This window comes from Oryzias latipes, chromosome 21 (genome assembly GCF_002234675.1).
Source record: "Oryzias latipes chromosome 21, ASM223467v1".
NCBI lineage: Eukaryota > Metazoa > Chordata > Actinopteri > Beloniformes > Adrianichthyidae > Oryzias > Oryzias latipes.
In genome coordinates this window covers 4,786,353-4,805,921 of record NC_019879.2, presented here as the reverse complement: position 1 = coordinate 4,805,921, position 19,569 = coordinate 4,786,353, and the positions used below count along the sequence as shown (strand labels likewise).

Genomic DNA, 19,569 nt, shown 5'->3' with positions numbered 1-19,569 from the left:
TTACATAACAATGTAAAATCGCTAAAACATCTCAAATGAAAAAGATGCTAGTGTAGACATAATGCTTGTAGACTGAATGGATAATCTCTGACATCACACATTGGATGCTGGTTACAAAAATAAGTCTACGGACACATTGAGCAGCTTCAACTCCGCCCACCATGCCATAGAAACAAGGACCAATTCTGACCAATGGCTGCTTATTGATGATTTCATTGCTTTGGAGCTAGAAAGCCTGTTTCTTAGAGTAATGTAACGATCACTTGGCCCAATTTTCATATACAGCCAATGGTTGGGAGCACAGACAAAAATAAAATGATGGAGTTACTGTAAGGAAATGTGAGCAAATAACTGAGCCTGACTGCCAATTAGCATCTGTTAACATCATGGCAGCACATCAATGGAAGTGTTCCAGCTAAACAGCGGTAGATATGGAAATGACATTTTGACACTACCAACAGAAATCTGTAGGAAAAAAAGCAGATTATATGATCAATACCTTTCCTAACAAGGCTGTTTTATTAAATGCCTTTAACCCTTGTGCTATCCTAGGCACTTTAACATTGGGAGTTGGGTCAATTAGACCCACTAGACAGTGCTCTGAACCTTTTTTCTTCAATGATTTGTGATCTTCACTGGTGTCCATGGATTACATGAAATCCTCTCCACCTTTATCCACCTTTGTCATGGTAGGGAGAACACGTCAATGTAAGGGTGGGGTCATCTAAGTCTTAGATGACCCCACCCTTACACTGACGTGTTCTAAGATGCCACAAGGGTTAAAACTTCAGCCCTTCAAAGTCTAACAGTTTCCATCAGTCAGAGCTCAATGATCAATAGTTCATGTTTGCATTAAGGTTTATTGTCTCTTATAATGTACAATATACAAAAATATAGAGTACAAAAAATTCACAGTGTCTAAAAGGCAGTGATTATAGTCTACATGACAGATCTAACAGTACACCTGGTAAGTTGCATAGAAGGGCCTCACGTCGCAGGGTACAGAGTTGAGATACGAATGATATGATGGGGGGAGGGTTTTAACCAGGCTAGCAGGAGCTTGCTTTAGATCAAAATGATTTGCACTTAACCACTATTTGCTAGTTCAAATTGTATAATAGTGTCAGGTCAATATCAGTGCTTCACAAAGTTGTTGTTCCTCTTGATTCCAACTCTCTGGAAACCTGGTGTTTGATCAGCTGCAGAGGTCATTGTCAACAGGCGGAGAGACACGTGGCGAAGCACTGTCCCCAGACAAACTTCCCAGTTTGCCTGTTTACTTAGCTGCTGCCCTTTTTTTTTTTTAAACAAACAGTGTTAACTGTACAATATACAGATACATTTACACATTCCTCGTCGAGAACGCTGAATGGGCGGAAAGCTGATGCTTCTATGTACAAATAGAGCTCTGGCATTGTGCGTGTACACTTAGCTGAACTCAAAAGTCAGATTAGAATTCATCAATCAGAAAAGGAGGATAAAATACAACTGTGAAAATGCCCTTTATAATTCAAACTGACTATAAATTATGTCAGTACTGAAAATGATGCGATTCTTTAGCTTGTAAACCCACAATAGAGAATAAAAAAAAAGGATGCTTAAAGAGGGACTACAAAACCAGAACTCAGGAAATGTATGAAAGCATTTACATCATTCAAAATACAACCCACACATAGGACATGAGCCTTCACCTACACACATTCACACACTCATGCATTCATTTTTTTTTCTTTTTTTTTTTTTAAACGGACAAACTTCTAGGCGAGCATAGCTAGGTTTTCTCTTTAAGTTGGGCAAAGTGTTGTTAGTATTTATAGAAGAAAAAAAAATCCAACAACCTCCAAAACAGTAAAAATCATGATTTAATTTAGAATATTTAACGTGTTGAAGATTAGAAATGTAAAACCCTTCAATGAAGTGAAAAAAAAGCTAATCTGTTATATTTTTTTTAACAAAAATATTTCTTCCTATGCTACAGCTCATTGCAACATACATCAATCAACATCCTCAAACAAATGGAAAAAAAACAAGTGCTTCTCTGCTAGCTTATTCTACTTTCATAGAAAACCCACTTTCTAGAACCACGGCCATATTTGATTTGACCGCCGCGTTAATTAGCACTCCGTAGAATTGCAGTCCTTCAATAGAGAATGAATTGGAGAATCAATTAATTCTCTTTCAGAAGTTTTTGTTGTTCTTGCCGAAAAAAAGAAAAAAAAAAAGAAATCAAAGGAATCACCCCTGCCATCCATTGGATACAGGCAACCTTGGCTTTCCCAAAGCTTTCAGAATCACCCCACACTCCTCACTTTGACCCCGTGAGTAGATGTCCTCGTTGACAAAAGGCTTGAGCCTGGAGTGGAGACGGGATTTCTCTTCAGCTGAGGGTGATGCTGTTTTGTTCTTAGTAGGCATACAAAACCTCAATCAACTTTAGTTCTTATCTTTCGTGTCTCGTGAAGTTCCAACAATAAAAGGAGTGCACCCCCCCCCACCAAACAACCAGGTCGATACAGATCTGTAATTTATTTAATCAATGAACTCATTGCATTTCCTCTTTTGTTGTTGTGAGCTTCCTCTGTGCTGTGCGGCAGGACAGGAACCATGTGAGCCTCCGTCCTCTGTAGCTGTTTGTGTTCCTCGGGAACTCGAGCTTGTTACAAGCTGAGAATGTGGAATGAGGCGTACAGCAGTGAGTCAAAAGTGTTTACTCGTCATTCATGCCTTATTCATATCAGCGGCTGGAAGTTGGGGAGGGCCCACTAGACCCGGCACCAGCAGTCCCAACAATCCCGAAAGTGGACGTGTTCTCCTTCAACTTTTTCCACTTGTTTTCAATCCAAAGCAGCCAGTTGACACAGCTTTATCCAGTCAGGCTCTTCAAAAAACAACCCCCCCCTCCCCCTGAATGGCTGACTAACGCTGTACTTCACATTGTACTCCAAAGCGACATCTTCTGATGGAAAAGTTCCACAAATGGCACTGAAATCACAAACCCCACCATGCAGAGAACACTGGGAGCGAGCAGAAGAGCAATGGTGCGCAAAGAAACCAAGCCAAGCTCTGAAAAAGGACTTCAGTGGATGTTGCTTCAGCCAGCGTGGCAATGGGGCAGTGTCCTTCTGGGGCAGGGGAACAAAGAGATGTCTGTGGGCTGCGTCTCAGCTGTTGTTACTGTTGTTGTAGGTTCTGCATGGCGAAGGGGAGGAGTTTGGTTGGTAGTCGAACTTTCCAAGCGTTGTGGGATAGTAGGTGGTGGTGTAGACGTTAGTCTGCTGGAGGGGCGTCGGGTACAAGTTTGATCTTTCATCTGGATTCAGGTTGTTCTTGTTCAACGTCTGGAGTGAGACATCAAGAAAAAAGGCAGAGCTTTATTGCCCAATATCTACAAAGCAGGACAAACAATGAATTAAACTTGTTTTTTTAATTTACACAAGATAAAAAAGCTGTGTGCAATTACATCTGCTTTTGTCGCACTGATGCCACAAAATTCTATCTTAAAAAAGCAAGACGTTTTTTTCATTTTCGGCCCTAAAGTGCAAATTACATCACCAAATCACAAAACCAAAAACTGCATTCCATTTTAGAGAACAAAACAACATTCATTGTGTTTCATTTTTTTAAAGTTTCATTTTGTTTTCTGTAAATTACTTTTGTTTTCCAAAAATGTTAATTTGTTTTTTTATGCTTATTACATTTTGGTTTCTGGATTTTATTTTGTTTTCTAAAATGGAATGCTGAGATTTTTCTAAAGATTTGATTTGCTTTTTTAATTGTGGTCATCTTTTAAGATGTTTTTGCGTGGCGTGATTTGGACTTTAGGGCCACCATTCATCCTTTAATAAGCTTCTTTATTGAAAATAATAAAAAGTCAAATTAGGAAATGTCTGATCTGCAGTGAATACAGAGTTCTCTTGCTATATTGCAGCCTCACAGGTTTTAAACTTTTGTGTGTTCTGCGTTCTGACTGGCTGTAAACCTTGCTAATCAATCTTCTCTGTGCTGTGTCTCCTTTACACAATTTGTTTACTTTGCTACATTTACAGAAATCTTTGGAGGGCAAAGCTTTTTGCTGGCGGGGCAGATGGCCCCCCTTTGTTCCCCTGTAGCTCCGCCCCTGACCGGATGTATTTTTCTGGCAAAGGTCAGAACTTTAATAGTAAAGAGAGAGAGAAAAAAGAAAATTTTCACATCTGTCAGGTAAAAGTGTGCATACTGAGGGGTTTTACACCGGAAGAAATCCATAATCCTGTAACATGTATTTCATCTATCGTGGGTTATTTTTAGAGCCCCCAATGAACGAGGGACAACTGTAACTAGTTTAAGATTATTAAGCATTATATTAATAAAAGTGCTAACTGCTCAAACAGATATCATTGAAGAACATCTACAAAAAAATGACAAACTACACTTTGACAAATGTTTGCATCGTACAACAAATCCATCATACAAAGTCATCTTTGTGCAAAGCATGTATCCATTTGGGTTCTTTGTTTATGTAGGCAGAGCAGTACATTTTTGCTGTGTTTATTACGGCAGACAGAAGCGATTCTCGTCTTCAGGTACATAAAAAATAAGAAACCCTGACACTGTTTGTGTATTTAAAAATGTCGCTAACAAATATAATAGATTGGATTTGTCAGGTCTCTGTAGTTTTTTAATGCAAAGGATGACATCAATTTACTGGAGTTGAAGTAAAAAAGGAAAACAAATGCAAAAGCAGCAGTTTTTTTGAAACGCTGTTGGCAAGTCTGCAGTAAAGCTGAGCGTAAGGTGAAACACATTCCACAGGAAGCATTAGACTAATGTAATCCATCTGAAAAGCTCCAGGGACCAAGGCGGGGAGATAATCAGGTTAAAGTCAGTGAAATATACTTCCAGGGAACTTAAATTGGCCTGAAGAAAAAGGGAACATATTGCACAGGAGTGCTGTTGTGCTACACAGAAACATCACTGGCACATCGAGCTGGGTCTGGCCACCCTCTGTGATCATTAAACAAAACGAGTTCAGCCTCTCAACACCACAAAGGTCGTCGGCGCCACGTTCACACCACCACAGCTGCAAGAGTGACGACAGGCATCACAAAGAAAGAGAGGTGTAAATTGGCACCATGTGATTTTATAATTTGGCTGAAGAAAAACCTTTAGGATCTATCTGGACTCACACACAAGGGCTGGCTTCAGAGAAAACATCTACTCAATAAAAAGAAGTGTTAAAAAAAACTCTACTTAGTTAGGAAGAAGAAAGATACACTGATGTTATTGAGATCTAGTTTTTTGGGCTTCAGTGAAAAAGTATTTTCTTTTTTTTACTGTTTACTAGCTCATGTCCACCACCTACCGTTGGAAGAGGCCTGGTGAAAAAATATCAGAGCGGTGCAAATCTCGAGGTTTGCGGGACAAAACAGAAACAGTTCATCGTTCATTGCCAGCATCCTTGCCATGGAGGATATGGATGTCCATCATGTCAGGAGAGAGGTCTTGGCTTATTTTTATTGCAAATACAGACTTTGTCGGGATCGTCGCTGTGTCTAGGTTCCCCAGATAAACTAGCTACGCTCTAAGTCTGGTGAGTTTGCAAGTCCCTGAATAGTCAGAGTTTGACCTGGTTTAACTGGCAAAACATGTTCGTTGGCCAAGCGTTTTGTACGTGGAGCCCAAAAAACAGTTGTAAAAACATTCGTAGCTATGCGTAAACGTTTTGAATGAGGAAGCCCAAAAGGCGTGTATACGCGCGCCGGCGCGCTACATGTTGTTACAGAGTGGATTACTCCTCTATGATGGATTCCTGGTGCAATGATTTGCCTTGGTTGATTGGAAGAGAATTTTTCTACATGGAAAAGACAACTAAAAAACAACAATACACTAAATGGTGAAGGAAAACATCCTGTACTAGACATTGCTCTTCAGGGGGGCAGGACTTGAAAGGTAAACGACTTCTGATGGAGAATTCCGGTTGTTTTTGTGGTGACTTCTTCAGAGGTGTGGCAAAAAAGCTTAAGTAACTGGATGTCATGTGAGTTGATGTAAATATCAGCTTATGCCCTTTCAAGCTACGCTCACACTGGCCTCAGCAACTTCAGTCCAAGCGACCACTTCCCATGAAAAGTGTATTAAATGTGCCTTTCGGGCTCCCGAATTTAAAACTCTCGCGATCACGCGTAGCTATACTAGTTTTAAAACATTTTTGGGATCCACTGAACGAGCATTACCTAGTTGAAAAAAAAACTCGCGCCCCCAGTTGTCCCACAACTTTATCTGGACGAAGCTCATCTGCTGGACTAATTCTTCTCTAGCTAATTCTTCTCTGAGAGTTCTGGTACATCGCCTGTCCGTCCTGGGGGAGGATCCTTTCTTCATGTGGACACCCCTGAGGTTTCTTCTTTTTTTAGGAGTTTTTCCTCACCGCAAAGGAAGATCTAAGGGCAGGGATTCCCAGCTCCGTTTAGTCTGTTTAGTTTAGAATTTTTCTATTGAATTCTATGTATTCATCATCCTTATGATGCCATGTTAACTTTACAATTACCGGTATAAAGGCCATTGAGACAGCTGTTGTTGTGATTTGGGGCTATAGAAATAAAATGGAATTGAATTGAATTTATTGGAAGACGAGCTGTGATATAAAAAAAAAAGGCTGGAGCAAGATCCGTGAGATTTGCACTGCTTCCACATTTCACACCCAGCCCCTTCCAACTGTAGATGTAGTAGCGCGACAGTGTGAACACCATATGCTAAATGTGCATTCAAGAATGTGCTTTTAGCGAGTCACATGCCCGGTGTGAACGTAGCATCCCTTGTACCAGAAGTGGGACGTTTTCTACACCAGAAAACCTAAATTTTCTCAAACAAAAATACCGCACAACTGAAGCTTATGGCTGTCTGAAGCATTGACAGCCTGCTGGACAAATATGTCCCAAGTTGAACAGCGTGTAAACGATGCCAGGCTTATTTGATGTAATAATGAGACTAAGTTGCATCCATAATCACTCACTCCTCCAGCCACTTTTTACATTTTACAGAATACAGACAGAAAAATGAATACTGCCAATAGACAATATTGGTGAACTGCTGAGATGGGAAACCAAGTTGCATTTGTTTATAAACTTGAAATGCGAGGAGCGTCTTGACTCGCTGTAAATGTGAATGCGCAGTAGACAGATAGCTGTGGGAGGTGCAGGGTTTACTAATGCTTTTTAAAGTTAATGAGCCCCATTCATCGGAAGTAGGTCTGTGCGCAGTAATAAAGGCTTAAAGCTTTCATTATAGGTTCTGTTTAAAACCAGGGTGCAAAGAAGAATGGCAATTTATCTTCTGTTGTTGGTGGCCTATTTAGATAAATGAAAGAATAAAAGCTCTGAATGCGACATGAATCACTTTTGCTGCCCCTGAATCATTGTGTGTTTCTTTAATTTTTAGTAATCCTGGAAAAACTATCTTTGGTATTAATATTTATGTTTTTTTGTCACCTTAACATTTGTTCAGGTGTCACTTCAGATCCCTTACCTTAAACTCCATCGGCGTGTACTTCTCATTCTTTGGTGTGGTGTTGCCCTTGTAGTTCAGGTGGTTTGGAGTGGTGGGATGAATGACAGCTGACTCTTGTGATGGCTTGTGGAAACGTTGACAGTACACATAGATTAGGAAGGACAGCAACCCCGCTCCAAGGAAACAGGAAACACCAGTGGTGATTAGTTGGATGGAGGTGAAAGCTGGAAAAAAAAAAGGGATTACAGTGTTGGTAAAAGCCAAGCAACATAGGTGCATTGCACCCAATTTTCACATCATTAATCAAAATGAATAAGACCAGAGCTAATAGTTTTGAGATCATTTAGGTTTCGTGGTCAAAAGACTCAAATCCATTCAAGGCATCTTGATTCTCTTTGCCACTTTGTCCTAAGTGGCCCTGAAAGTATACTTTTATGTGCTAAAACAATTCTTTTCTATTTATTCTAAGAAATGTATGTTTCTTGATTGATTTCCCTTCTAATTTGACAGAAATATTTTGCACTAATTAGTTCAAACTGACTGCGCTTCGTGATTTTATTCCTTTTTTAGTTTGTGAGCGTTTAACACAGACTATTTAAGATTGGATTTCTCGATGGCTGCATGGGCTGTTTAAATTTTTAATTAAGGTTTCTTCTTTCATCTGGAATTTTAGGATGAAAAAGTGTAAAGCTGAAGGTGAGTTTGGTTAAGAACTCAAGAATGCCACAAAAAAAGTCATTAAAATGTCCTCGTCTTTCCAAGGAAATAATGTGTCACCCTGCTGTGACTTTAAGTCTTTCATGGGGAAGTCCAAGCACAGAATTGAAAGTTTTTAAATTGATTTTCAGTGTAAATGTTATATTACATTATATAATATAATATAAAATTTTGATCCTAAAAGATTTCTTGCAGTTGGGGGATAATGTGGGGTTAAGCGTCTTACTGCAGCATGTAAGTCTGTAAGTCAAACTACTGGTCAACCATTTGGTGGAAGGCTGTACAAAGCCCATTGAGACAACTGTTGTTGTGATTTGGGGCTATAAAAATAAAATGGAATTGAATTGAATTTATTGGAAGAGAGTTCTGACAGAAAAAGCCCGGGGCAAGATTAATGAGATTTGCACTGCTTCCACAGTTCACACCCAGGCTCTTCCAACTGTATATGGCGGACATGTGCTAGTATTGAGTGGCGCGACAGTCTAGTGTGAACACCATATGCTAAATGTGCGTTCAAGAATGTGCTTTTAGCGAGTCACATGCCCGGTTTGAACGTAGCATCCCTTGTACCAGAGGTTGGACGTTTTCTACACCAGGAAACCTAAATGATCTCAAACAAAAATACTGCACAACCACTGAAGTTGGTGCAATATTGAAGTTTGTGCAACCGTTTGGTGGGAGGCTAGCAACACGTGTTTTTGCTCTACAGAAGCATGTCTGCCACATGAAAGAACATGGGAAGGGCTTTGTTTCCTATGTCCATCATAGGCATGGCTGGTCATGACCTGATCAGCGGTTTTCCAGTTTTCTCCTCTAGGACATCACAGTAACTACTCTGACATTATTAAATAGATCCTGTCATTTTCGTTCCAACACTTGCATCCATTCATCTTCTATTTCGATTTTGTCCTGTGGAGGGTCACATTTGGTGATGGAACCAATCCCAGATACTTTAGGGCAAAGATGGGGTACACCCTGGACCGTTCCCCATCCCATCACAAAGCCACAGACACACTCCCACCCATGGAAAAACAAACTATAAGAAGTTTTTTTGTTTTTTTTTGTTACATTCTTCCACATTTTTCATTTTTTTTAAACATCAGGGCAGAAAAAAGCTTACTTACTATCTTATTCCTCACACACCCCAATAGTTGCCATGATGAAATAATCTCTTATTCCTTTTCCCTGATAGCGGACACTATGTGATGTTCAATCAGTGATTCCTAAAAACATTCTTGAGGTAGTTTTATGCTAAACAGTTGCAACTATTAAATAAATAATTTTCAATTTAACATTTTAGCCTCAAATAAGCAGACATCAGAAACTACTGAACTACTTTTTCAAATTGATGTGCTTGTAAGTTGAAGTAAGGTGATTGACTAGACCAGGCATGGACAACTCCAGGCCTTGAGGGCCACGATCCTGCATGTTTTCCAACATACCCTGCTCTGGCATGTTCTGACTGGCTGTACAAACCTGAACCAGGTAATCAGTCATGATCAGGGCTTGGATATCTGGAAATCATGCAGGTACACCGACCCGCGAGGCCTGGAGCTGGACTCAAAAAGCCATCATTCACTGGACCGCAGATCAGACGCTCAAAGGCAAATTGATTGAATCTGCATCCATTCAGAAAACCTTTGGTTGTTCCCAAACGATTCATCATCACCCCTATCAAACACCTTTTGCCCCTTAAGGAGAAAAATTACCACAGGAATGAGCATCTTCTGCAGCTCGTTTGCCTTCGAGGGTTCAGACAGCGTCGCCAATCTTTTAGGAACATTTCAGGAAGCCATGTGGAAGTGTACCGCTCAGCTAGGAGCCACAGCAGGTATGTGTTTATGAACTATTAGTTGATCATGTGTAATAGCATTGTGTTGGTGTCCTTATCAACCCTAAAATTACCATTAAACACAAACCTTGCTGGCATTACAGTGACGGTAAACTCAAAAGCGACCACTAATGTGATGACAGCTGTCAAAATCAACGAGTCAGCTCTGAATAGTTGATGCAGCTGAACATGCTGAGTAAGGCAAACCTCATCAGTCCCTGCTGCAGTCACTTCTGCCTCCCAGGTTCTGCTTTGATGCTGTGAGTTAGTGTGTCACAAACTATTAAAGCAGAGCAGGTAAGAGCAATGGCACAGGGTTACACTTCCCTAATAAGCTGCAGCTGCACACTTCAAACAGAGTGGTAAAAGAACGAGAGGCCTTTAACATTTTTAATACTAACAAGTGATGAACACCTCATTTGTTTGTAGGTTTTACACGTTGAATGTGCTATTTTCAGAACGCACCAATCCAGTTTTGACTTTTTCTCAGAAATGACAAACAGGTGCGATATGGTCCTGTGCAGTATTCCTTCCAGAGCTGAGATATAAAGTTTGTGTGTTTTTGGTAAATCACTTAAACTACCAAATGTTTGTTGGACATTTTTAACCTTTGATTGTAAGTAAAAAATAAACAAAAAATTAGGGCTATGATAAAAAAAAAGATTTTACGTTTTCTATCTAACTGAAAAACTTATGTTACAAGCAGTTTAAAGTTGCATTCCATCAATAAAGTAAATTAAAAAATTTATCTAAACATATTTTTCTTACTCTTGCTTAAAGAATATGAACCCATCAAAATTATATGTACAGGTTTAGAGGTGCATCTAACAGAAAATTCCAATTTTATATGTACCTGGGTGCCAGAAAAGATTTGTGGCAGAAAGACTTTTAATATGACAACAAAAAGGAATTTTACTACTTAAAGTCCCACTCCAATCATCTTTTGTTATAAGTGTTCCCAGTGGTCTTTTAATTATAATTATTCAATTTTTAGCCACAAAAAAACTGTAATTTTCTAGAACATAGGTTCTGCAGAGTAGCAGTAGTTCATTAGAAATTTATCTCTGAGTTGTGGACGGAACCATTGGTGCACAGCAACCCCGCCCCCACTTCTTATCACCCACATGCTCTCCAGCTACCTTACAGCCCCTCACACCCCCAAGCTGACATTACTGTTGCAATGAAAATGGTGAGCAATATTGAAGTTATCAGACTAGGAAAACAAAGACGTATATGGATCTATGGCTTGTGGCCCGCTGATTGTGGCTTCAAGTCATTGCTACAAGCTTTTTCCAACTGCACTGTTACATCTGCCCCTGATTCACAATGATTTGAATAAAGAAATAATGCAATTCTGAGCTTAATTTTCTTATATATATGTCCCCCATCATCAGAAAAATGCCACAAGAACATGTCAAAAACACCAGAAATACCATTTTTTTATCAAATTGGGTCTCATAATTTTGTCCACAAAAGTTCTTGGTTCAACTGTCGGCGTTTCTTTTGCACTTAATACGCACAAAGTGGGTTCCTCTTTATTTTTTGGCTTTAAGAGGTTTATACAGGATGATATACTAAACATGAAAGAAACATTTGATGCATGAAAACAGACATCATGTTCCAGACATCTGTGGAAACATACAGGGGCAAAACAAACTTGAACAAGCAGGCAGACAAAGCAGAGGCAGCTGTTAATCCACTTACCTCCACATTGCTGGTCCTTATCAAAACCAGATGCAGGGAGAATGACTGTGGAGAGGAGAGGAACACAAGTCAGACACACATGCATGCATGCACACACATACACACACATGCACTTCCCACGGAGATACGGTCTTCAGAGGACAAACCGTTGATGGTGATGGTGGACGCAGGCACATGCAGAGACAACAACAGTGAATGACAAACTGAAGTGTCTGTCTCCAACGCTTTCGAAATGTAGAAGATCTTGTTGGGTCCTAATGAGCCTTTTTTTAATTTCTGGTAAAACAATTCACTGCAGAAAAAAATATATATCTTGAAATTTCCTAATTTGCAGGAATCAGGAGAGTTTACTGTGAAGGTAAACCGTTTTAATTTCACTTCCACAGTAAGTGATTAGTTTTATTTTTCTAACTTCCTCAGAGCGCTCTCCCACAGCATGTGACCTTAATCAATGCATCCACAGCTTCATTGACATTTTGCAATAAAATACGATGTGATTTGGTGTTGTGATATCCTATTAATATTAATCACATTCATCTTGACTCATCAGGTATTCCGAGGCGGGAGAAGCCGGTGCTGGAAGGCCACCAGAGATCATTTGAGAGGAAACTTTTGGAGATTGGCATCAGCATAACAAGCTGCACTGAGGGCCAGCAGAGTGAATTGCTGACTTATTAGATTCACGTGAACTTAATTATGGTAATTAAGAGCAGCAGATGAGTTTAGTGCACAAAGACAATTTCAGCTACACACAAGCAGAGTTTAGGATGACACATACAGCTAAACGACTGTGATACACTAAACACATCTGACAGTGACAGACACAAAAGGTCTCCAAAGCCCAACTGGATCTTGAATAATGGAGTAATTGTAAAATAGTAAAATAGTAAAAATGAAGAGTTATTTTAAAAAGAGCAAATATATTTACAGTGTGGCCGCATTTTAAATAAAAACATGCTTTGACAGTGTTTTAACTCCTAATGAATTGCACTCTTTCATTTTTGCATTCTTCAGTTTTTCTAGTTTGCTTCAACCTGAAAGGCCACAAACTGTACACATACTCTGGAGTTTAATTAAAACTTATCACACAGGTAAAGTGTTTAAATTTGTAGGTAAATATAAGAAAACAAAGCATTTACATCGTACTGTTTTAACACTAGGAGCCATGTTCATAGACATTCTTTAAATGCGTCGGGGACCACTAAAGTCTGCCAAACTTCATTATTTAAGTTAATTTGTGATGAATATAATCATTCTAAGTGGGGTTTCTTTGTAGAAGATATTTCAAGTGCAGATTATTGCTTTAGGTATAAACTTAGTATTAGTAGACACATCACATTAATGCCAAAACCCACCTTTAAAAGGTTTTCATCTATTAAAAGGGGTTGAAGCTGATTTGTTCAAATTGAACTTATCTATCAAAAGCTCAAATTTGACCAAATCTTATTTTGCCTCATAGACTCAGACCTAAGATCTGAGAAGTTTCAGTCAAGTTTACATAAATGACATTAAACAAGAAAGCAGTAAATGAAGGTTTGTACCAGAAATTACTTTACTTACATCAACCTTGATGAACCAAAATATATGATAGATATTTACTAAATTTTAATAAAGAAGAACATTTTTTAAAACATTTTACAAATTTACATAGACTCCTCCAGCCAGTAGATAACGATCAGAACTAACTTGGCCTTAGTGAAAGTGAAGAATTATTTAGGCTGTAACTAGGATCTAAGGATGTTTTTGTAATTCATGGGGAACATTCTCCTTAGCGCAAATTCTTGGTTATTTTCAAAAAAAGATAAAACGATGATCTCAATCAATCACAGCAACGCCTATAAGAAAAACTGTCTGTTATGCCCTTGGAGCAGTTCTGTTAAGACGTTGTAAATTATTCATTCTAAATGGAATGATGATCATTTCCACACCACTTCAAGTTGTTTTACACACCAACCATGCCATGTGTGTGATTGTCGTTGCCTTCAAATGGACACATATCCATAAATATATAATAATAAATTAAAAACAATGTCAGATCACAAACCTATTTTAGAGTCATATATCTACAACATTTGAGATAAAATGACATACTACTGTGTTTTATGATTCCCATCATTGGTGTTACGCTGTGGATTCAAGTGGTGATTTTTTTAGAAGCTCACTGACAATAAAAAGCTGGGAAACCATCTTATAAACAAAATTCCTCAGTTGTTGGCCAAAACCTTTCTTTTTATAAATACCATAACTATAGATAATCTGAAAATGGTGACGTCTTGGAATTTATGACAATAAAATACTTGAAATATGTAAATGTGAGTACCTTTTTATGTTTGAGCTATTACGCTTCTATAGTATTTATCTACACTCACTGGAAAACACAGGAAATTATTCTTGCCCCATTAAATACCTTAGAGAAGGCTCAGCAACCAAGTGAAAAGACCCCTCATCCTCCTCTAACACTACAGGGAGGGGCTGCAGGAGTGCAACATCTATTCTGGCTTACCGGGTATTTCATTGCAGTCTCTGCGCTGAGTGCTGTTCCCCACGCAGGGGATGCTGCTCTGAGAACCGCACACCCGACTCCTCATCTGCAAGCCTGAGTCGTCACAGGCGGACCACTGAGACCAGGTCATCCAGCCACCTGAACACAGAAAAGAGATCAATCAATGCACAGCCAGGCAGCATGAGACCAAAGAGTGCCCACCAAGCGCTCACCACCTGCCCCAGTAACCTTACCAGATGGCCAAACAACCCAAATGCAACAAAAAAAGCTGTTGTGCTGTTAACAGGACTGAAAGAGTGAACCCAGACAGTTGGTTTAGTGCATAGCGGAGATATTTGTCTTCCGAGCCAAGCTTTTATGCTGTTTCCCAGGAGCAGCTCACCAAGCAGTAAACAAAAGCTTCAACCCCGGAGAAAAGGAACAGTCCCAGCTCTCGGCTCCTCTCTTTGAACCGTGCACTCGCTGCACTCGTCTGGCCCGCATGCACGAGCACCGGAGTGGCAGTCGTGCAGGCTATGGCAGTGAAAGGCTCGAGAAAAACCTGCTGGAAGTCGTTGTGCTCTCAAGTGTGAGGTTTTGGCACAGTCACCCCCAGTGGTGGCAGAGGACAGGCTCCTTTTGCCTTTCCTATCAGTCTGGTGTTCAGCGACTGGCTGCAGAGTCTCCACCACCTGTTCTTTTCTTTCTGCATAAACATCTGACAGACACAAAAAAACACCTGAAATATGCTTAACAGCCATGCCCACCCCCCACCCTACATAATTGCCTAATTCATTCCCTTTCTTTTCGGTCACTCAAAGGGACTGTGATTAAATTTTTGCCTTGCATAAAACGCTCTCAGGCTTGTTGCTCCCTGTTAGGATGCTGTCCTGACAATTCTTCCTGCTAGCCTCCAAGAGCCTTTAATCAAATGACCTGTGACGAGGGCCCCAAATATCCCTGTGAATGACAGCCAGTCTGGCTGTAATTACACATTCAAAGATGGCGGTGGCTCCAGGAACGCCGTGATAAGATGACTGATGGCGTTCCTATCAAGAAATATGCAAACAAGGAGACAAATAAGGACCGGTGCAAGGGGGTTAGCGGGATGCGTTGGTCAACGTCAAACAGAATGACATTAACTTGATGTAACGGAGGTGGATCAGCATCTGGTGATGGGGGGGGGGAAGGCAGAAAGCCATTAGGCTTGCTTTGTAATTACCAGGGAGGCTGACTGTATGCGTTACACTCCCTGTGACTGACGGTTAGATTGATTTCAAATGAAAAGCATCCGAGGAAAGGGTGCTGAGACAAAAATGTTTTATGGATCATTTCTGCTCTCTGTATTGTTATTATAACAGCAAATGGACAGAAAAAAACAACAAATCAATACAAAGACAAAAAGGAAATGGCAGCAAATATGTTCTCATGTGGCTCCAATTAAACTCTTCAGTTGTTTAAAGTCCCATTCTGATCATCTTTTGATTTTTTGTAAAAGCGTTCCCAGCGTTCTTACACTCTCTTCTCTTCGGCCCCTCACAACACCAAGCTAACATTACCGGTACAACAAAATTGCCACAAATATCTGAGCTGTCCAGCTGTACAGTTTTGAGCCAGATACCAGCACCGACGATGTTAACAAAGATGTACATGGATCTATTTGTCTGCAAGTGGATGTATCAGAAGGGAGCAGAGCAAGGAGCCCACCCAGTATTGTCTACGCCACAAATACGATCTTTTTCAAAAGGCTGCTCCTAATTCACAACTATTTGGAAAAATAAATATTCAGAAATGCATTTTTTCATTCGTCATCAGAAAAATGCTACAAGAACAAGTTAAAAACCACCAAACACACTTTTTACATCAACGTTGCTGTTTATTACCTATCATAGGTCCACAATGTTCAAGATGCTTTTAAGGTGGAGTAAATGCAGAGGGACATGAAGTTGTATAAAGAGACAGATGCTCAATAAAAGGTCACCTGATCTGTGACGTCAGTAAGTCTGATGGGTCAAATCCTCTCGTCGATAGACATACCTCAGAATTCAGCCGCCTTAAACAAGGTGGCAAAGTTGTCTAATAGGGAGGTTTTGTGTTTCTGGCAGCTGCTGCAAACAATCTCAAACAAATTTATTTGTCCACATTAAGTCAATAAACCACATTTCGGAAAATTTCTTCAGTTTGACTGGACCAATGTGAACTTTCCTATACAGGTTTACTTTTGCACTAATATTGCAGTTTAAACCACTGTTTTTTTTTTTGGTCTATGCTTTTAAAGGCACAATATGTTTTTTGATTTCCCTGTTCATAAGAGCTCAGCGGGTGCAGAAAAGACTGTTGAAAGTACGACTTGTGAAACCATATGAAGGTAAAATCCTCTGGAGGTCCATACATAGTTTTTAAAGGGATAGAAATTCATGAACGACCTGAACTGAGACAAAAAGTAGTGCAAATAAAAACAAAATACCTTTGTTTAAAGATGAAAAATAACTTTAGAAAATGTTTTGTGTTGAAAAGGTTGATTATTTTTATGCAACTGAAGTTCAGTTTTAGAAGGAACCCTTCTCCAGCACAGTGTTCTTTCTTTGTGTTGCATCAGACCAACACAGCCCCAACTGTAGAGAGGCACTCAAATATTCAAATGCATTATGTGCAATTTTCATATGTGCAACATCATTGAATCCATTTTTGGAGCTTCTCTGAAAGGCTATTATGACACTCAAAGCTTTAGCTACGCACAGGAAGAGCACTACGTAGGAGGACGCCTTTTTTCAGCGTTGGTGTTTACCTTGGATTTAAGAGATGAAATCAGGCATTGTGCGCTCAGAAATGACACATCTGGGCATGTGTCTCGGCGCCATGACAGAGGAAGGCTATAATCTTAGGCGGGATCTTACCGTCACATGTGTGGGTGTTGCACAGGGCTTCCTCTGTGTGAAGACCTATGCAAATGTCCCCCCCACTGGCAGGTGTGGGGCTGTTGCAGGAGCGCGTCCGTTGATAGTGACCACCACCGCAACCCACGGAGCACTGAGACCAGGGCGACCAGCAGGACCAGGCACCGTTCACTGCTCAACACATATGCAAGCCGGTTTACAGACATTTCAATTAAATGGTTGTAATGTCTTGAAGATATTTTCTTTTTTTATTTAACACTACAGTACTTTGAAATTGTTTGAGGCAACAAATGTTGCTTTAAATCTCCAAATCTTGCACCTATGCTGTTGTGGGGTTAGGGTTAAGATTGCAATTGTTCAGTATTTTTTAGTCAATTGGTTTGATTCTGAGATTTCAGCGGTGCACACCTTAACCCTTGAACACCAGAGATGTTGGCAGCGACACCTAAATAGCACACACTCTTTGACAAACCGTAGCTCTTCGACCGTTTACGCGATCAAAGTAAATCAGTGACAGAATCAGCTGATTTATGGCGACTGCATCGGCACTTGACTGCAGTCACGTGTTGCACATCATCACAAGGCTGCTCTTCTGCGCGTCAGAACCCGTTGGGATTACATGAACTGTGTAAACAGTTAAAGAGTTATGGTTGTCGAAAGAATGTAAATACTGGAGCTAAAGATCCAATGTTGAAGGATTCAAAGATTTTTTTAGAATATCCTTTTTTTGGGATTGAGCTACAAGTTGGGTTCCAAAACCTGCAACTTTCATCACTTCAGAGTCAGTCAAAGAGAAAAAAGCTCAACACGCATCCTTTAAATGAGGAGCTGACGGCAGCCAGACAATTGCATAATGTGAATGATATGTGTTTTTTCCAGGAATGTTCCCACATACATATGAATATATATTTAATGACCTACTCAAATCATCTTTGATCTCTTTTAAAAGCGTTTCCAGTGGTCTTTTAATTATGATTATGCCTTTTATAAACAAAATAACATAAATAAATAATTCTTGTTTTTTAGGACATAGTTTCTGCACACCTCTAAGTCGTGGGTGGGACCGTTAGCACAGAGCAACCCCACGCCCCCTTCCCTTCCCCGTTGCCTAGAACCTAAAATAGGGAGCTTGTCGTCTGCGCAGCAAATTTTCTACGTCGCAAACACTCTGTTTTAGAAATGACATTTTTTCTATCTGCTTGAGATTCATAACGATTTAAATAAAGAGATACTCGGAAATAAAATCTTGAGCTCAATTTTCTTTGTATATTTCCTCCATCAGGAGAAAAATGTCAATAACATGTTAAAACAACCAAAAACATAATTTTCACGGTATTAGGTCTCTAAAGAATCTGCTATTTCTACAAAATGGAGGTTAAATCATTTAAGTGTTGAAGCTAGATTGTTGATGCAGCTTACACAAGTTTTGCCTCTATGCTTGTGTGTAGTGATTTTCCTAAAACTGCCTGGATTTTAAAATAACAATTGATAAATACTAAATAAACCATTAATATACATAAGCTATAAAGTTTTGTGTTTATAAAATAACATTTCTCAAGATGTGTAATTTGCGCAGGAACATGGCAGAATGACAGGTCTCCCTGTGGGAAACATAATTAGTCTTTTGTTTGTCTACGTGGTCGTGTGTCATCTTCCAACACTACTATTCTTCGCTTTCCCTCCTTCCGGGTTTCCATCCTCCTGATCACACTTTATCTAACCACTGATTCTTCCTTCCCATAGGAACAGTTATCCGATTGAATCAGAAAAGCGTGACTGACTGACTGACTGACTGACTGGCCGATGTCTGTCTGACTGATGGAGTGAAGCAGTGTTGCCAGGTAACATCACATTACTGCAGAAAACTCCTTTAGCTGAGTGGATAAGCGTGACACGGAGCGAGGCACACTGCGATCACTTAACTCTGACCGGCTCTCGCAGCCAGCCAACGCTTCGCCTGACTGACTCTCACTAACCAGCTATTTATCCGGCTGGCTGGCTGAGCATCTGAGTGCTGAATTACAGAACAACTCACTGATCACCTGGACGACTGTTTTTACTACTGTCTGCTGGTCCCGCTGTGTGGCTATGCTTCTTTGTTCTCTTTTGTTTTGCAGAACGCTGACGTCCATGACTGTCGTGGGGGAATTTAGCTGCTGTTCAAACCCTGAGGTTGGAAAAGTAATTAGCTGAAACCAAATCTTAGCAAAACTGTTGACCAAAGAACAGAGAGTGAATTGTCATCTTAATTCTGTAATATTTTTGTTTTAATTTTTACAGCGGCACGGTGGAGCAGTGGTTAGCGCTTGTGCCTCACAGCAAGACGGCCCCGGTTCAAGTCCTGGCTGAGGGACCAGAAAAGCAACATCAATGGGGGCCCTTTCTGTGTGGAGTTTGGATGTTGTCCCCATGCATTTTCTCAGGGGACTCCGGCTTCTTCCCACCCTCCAAAA

The 19,569-nt window shown here is 40.1% G+C and overlaps 1 protein-coding gene across 3 annotated transcripts in view; it reads right to left on the bottom strand.

The window, feature by feature from the left end:
• Positions 1–840: 840 nt before the first annotated feature.
• The window catches only part of sema5b (semaphorin 5B), a 209,913-nt gene continuing 191,184 nt past the window's right edge, over positions 841–19,569 (bottom strand). The window contains exons 19-24 of one of the 3 annotated variants that reach the window (XM_011489256.2): positions 17,117–17,287; positions 14,782–14,937; positions 14,241–14,378; positions 11,738–11,782; positions 7,504–7,709; positions 841–3,338 (exon numbers count right to left, since the gene is read on the bottom strand). In XM_011489256.2, the coding sequence (XP_011487558.1) occupies positions 3,162–3,338; positions 7,504–7,709; positions 11,738–11,782; positions 14,241–14,378; positions 14,782–14,937; positions 17,117–17,287 (893 nt within the window). In that variant the 3' untranslated portion in view covers positions 841–3,161. The remainder of the gene's footprint in view (positions 3,339–7,503; positions 7,710–11,737; positions 11,783–14,240; positions 14,379–14,781; positions 14,938–17,116; positions 17,288–19,569) is intronic. The other 2 variants (XM_020713350.2, XM_011489257.2) reach the window with 2 other exon arrangements.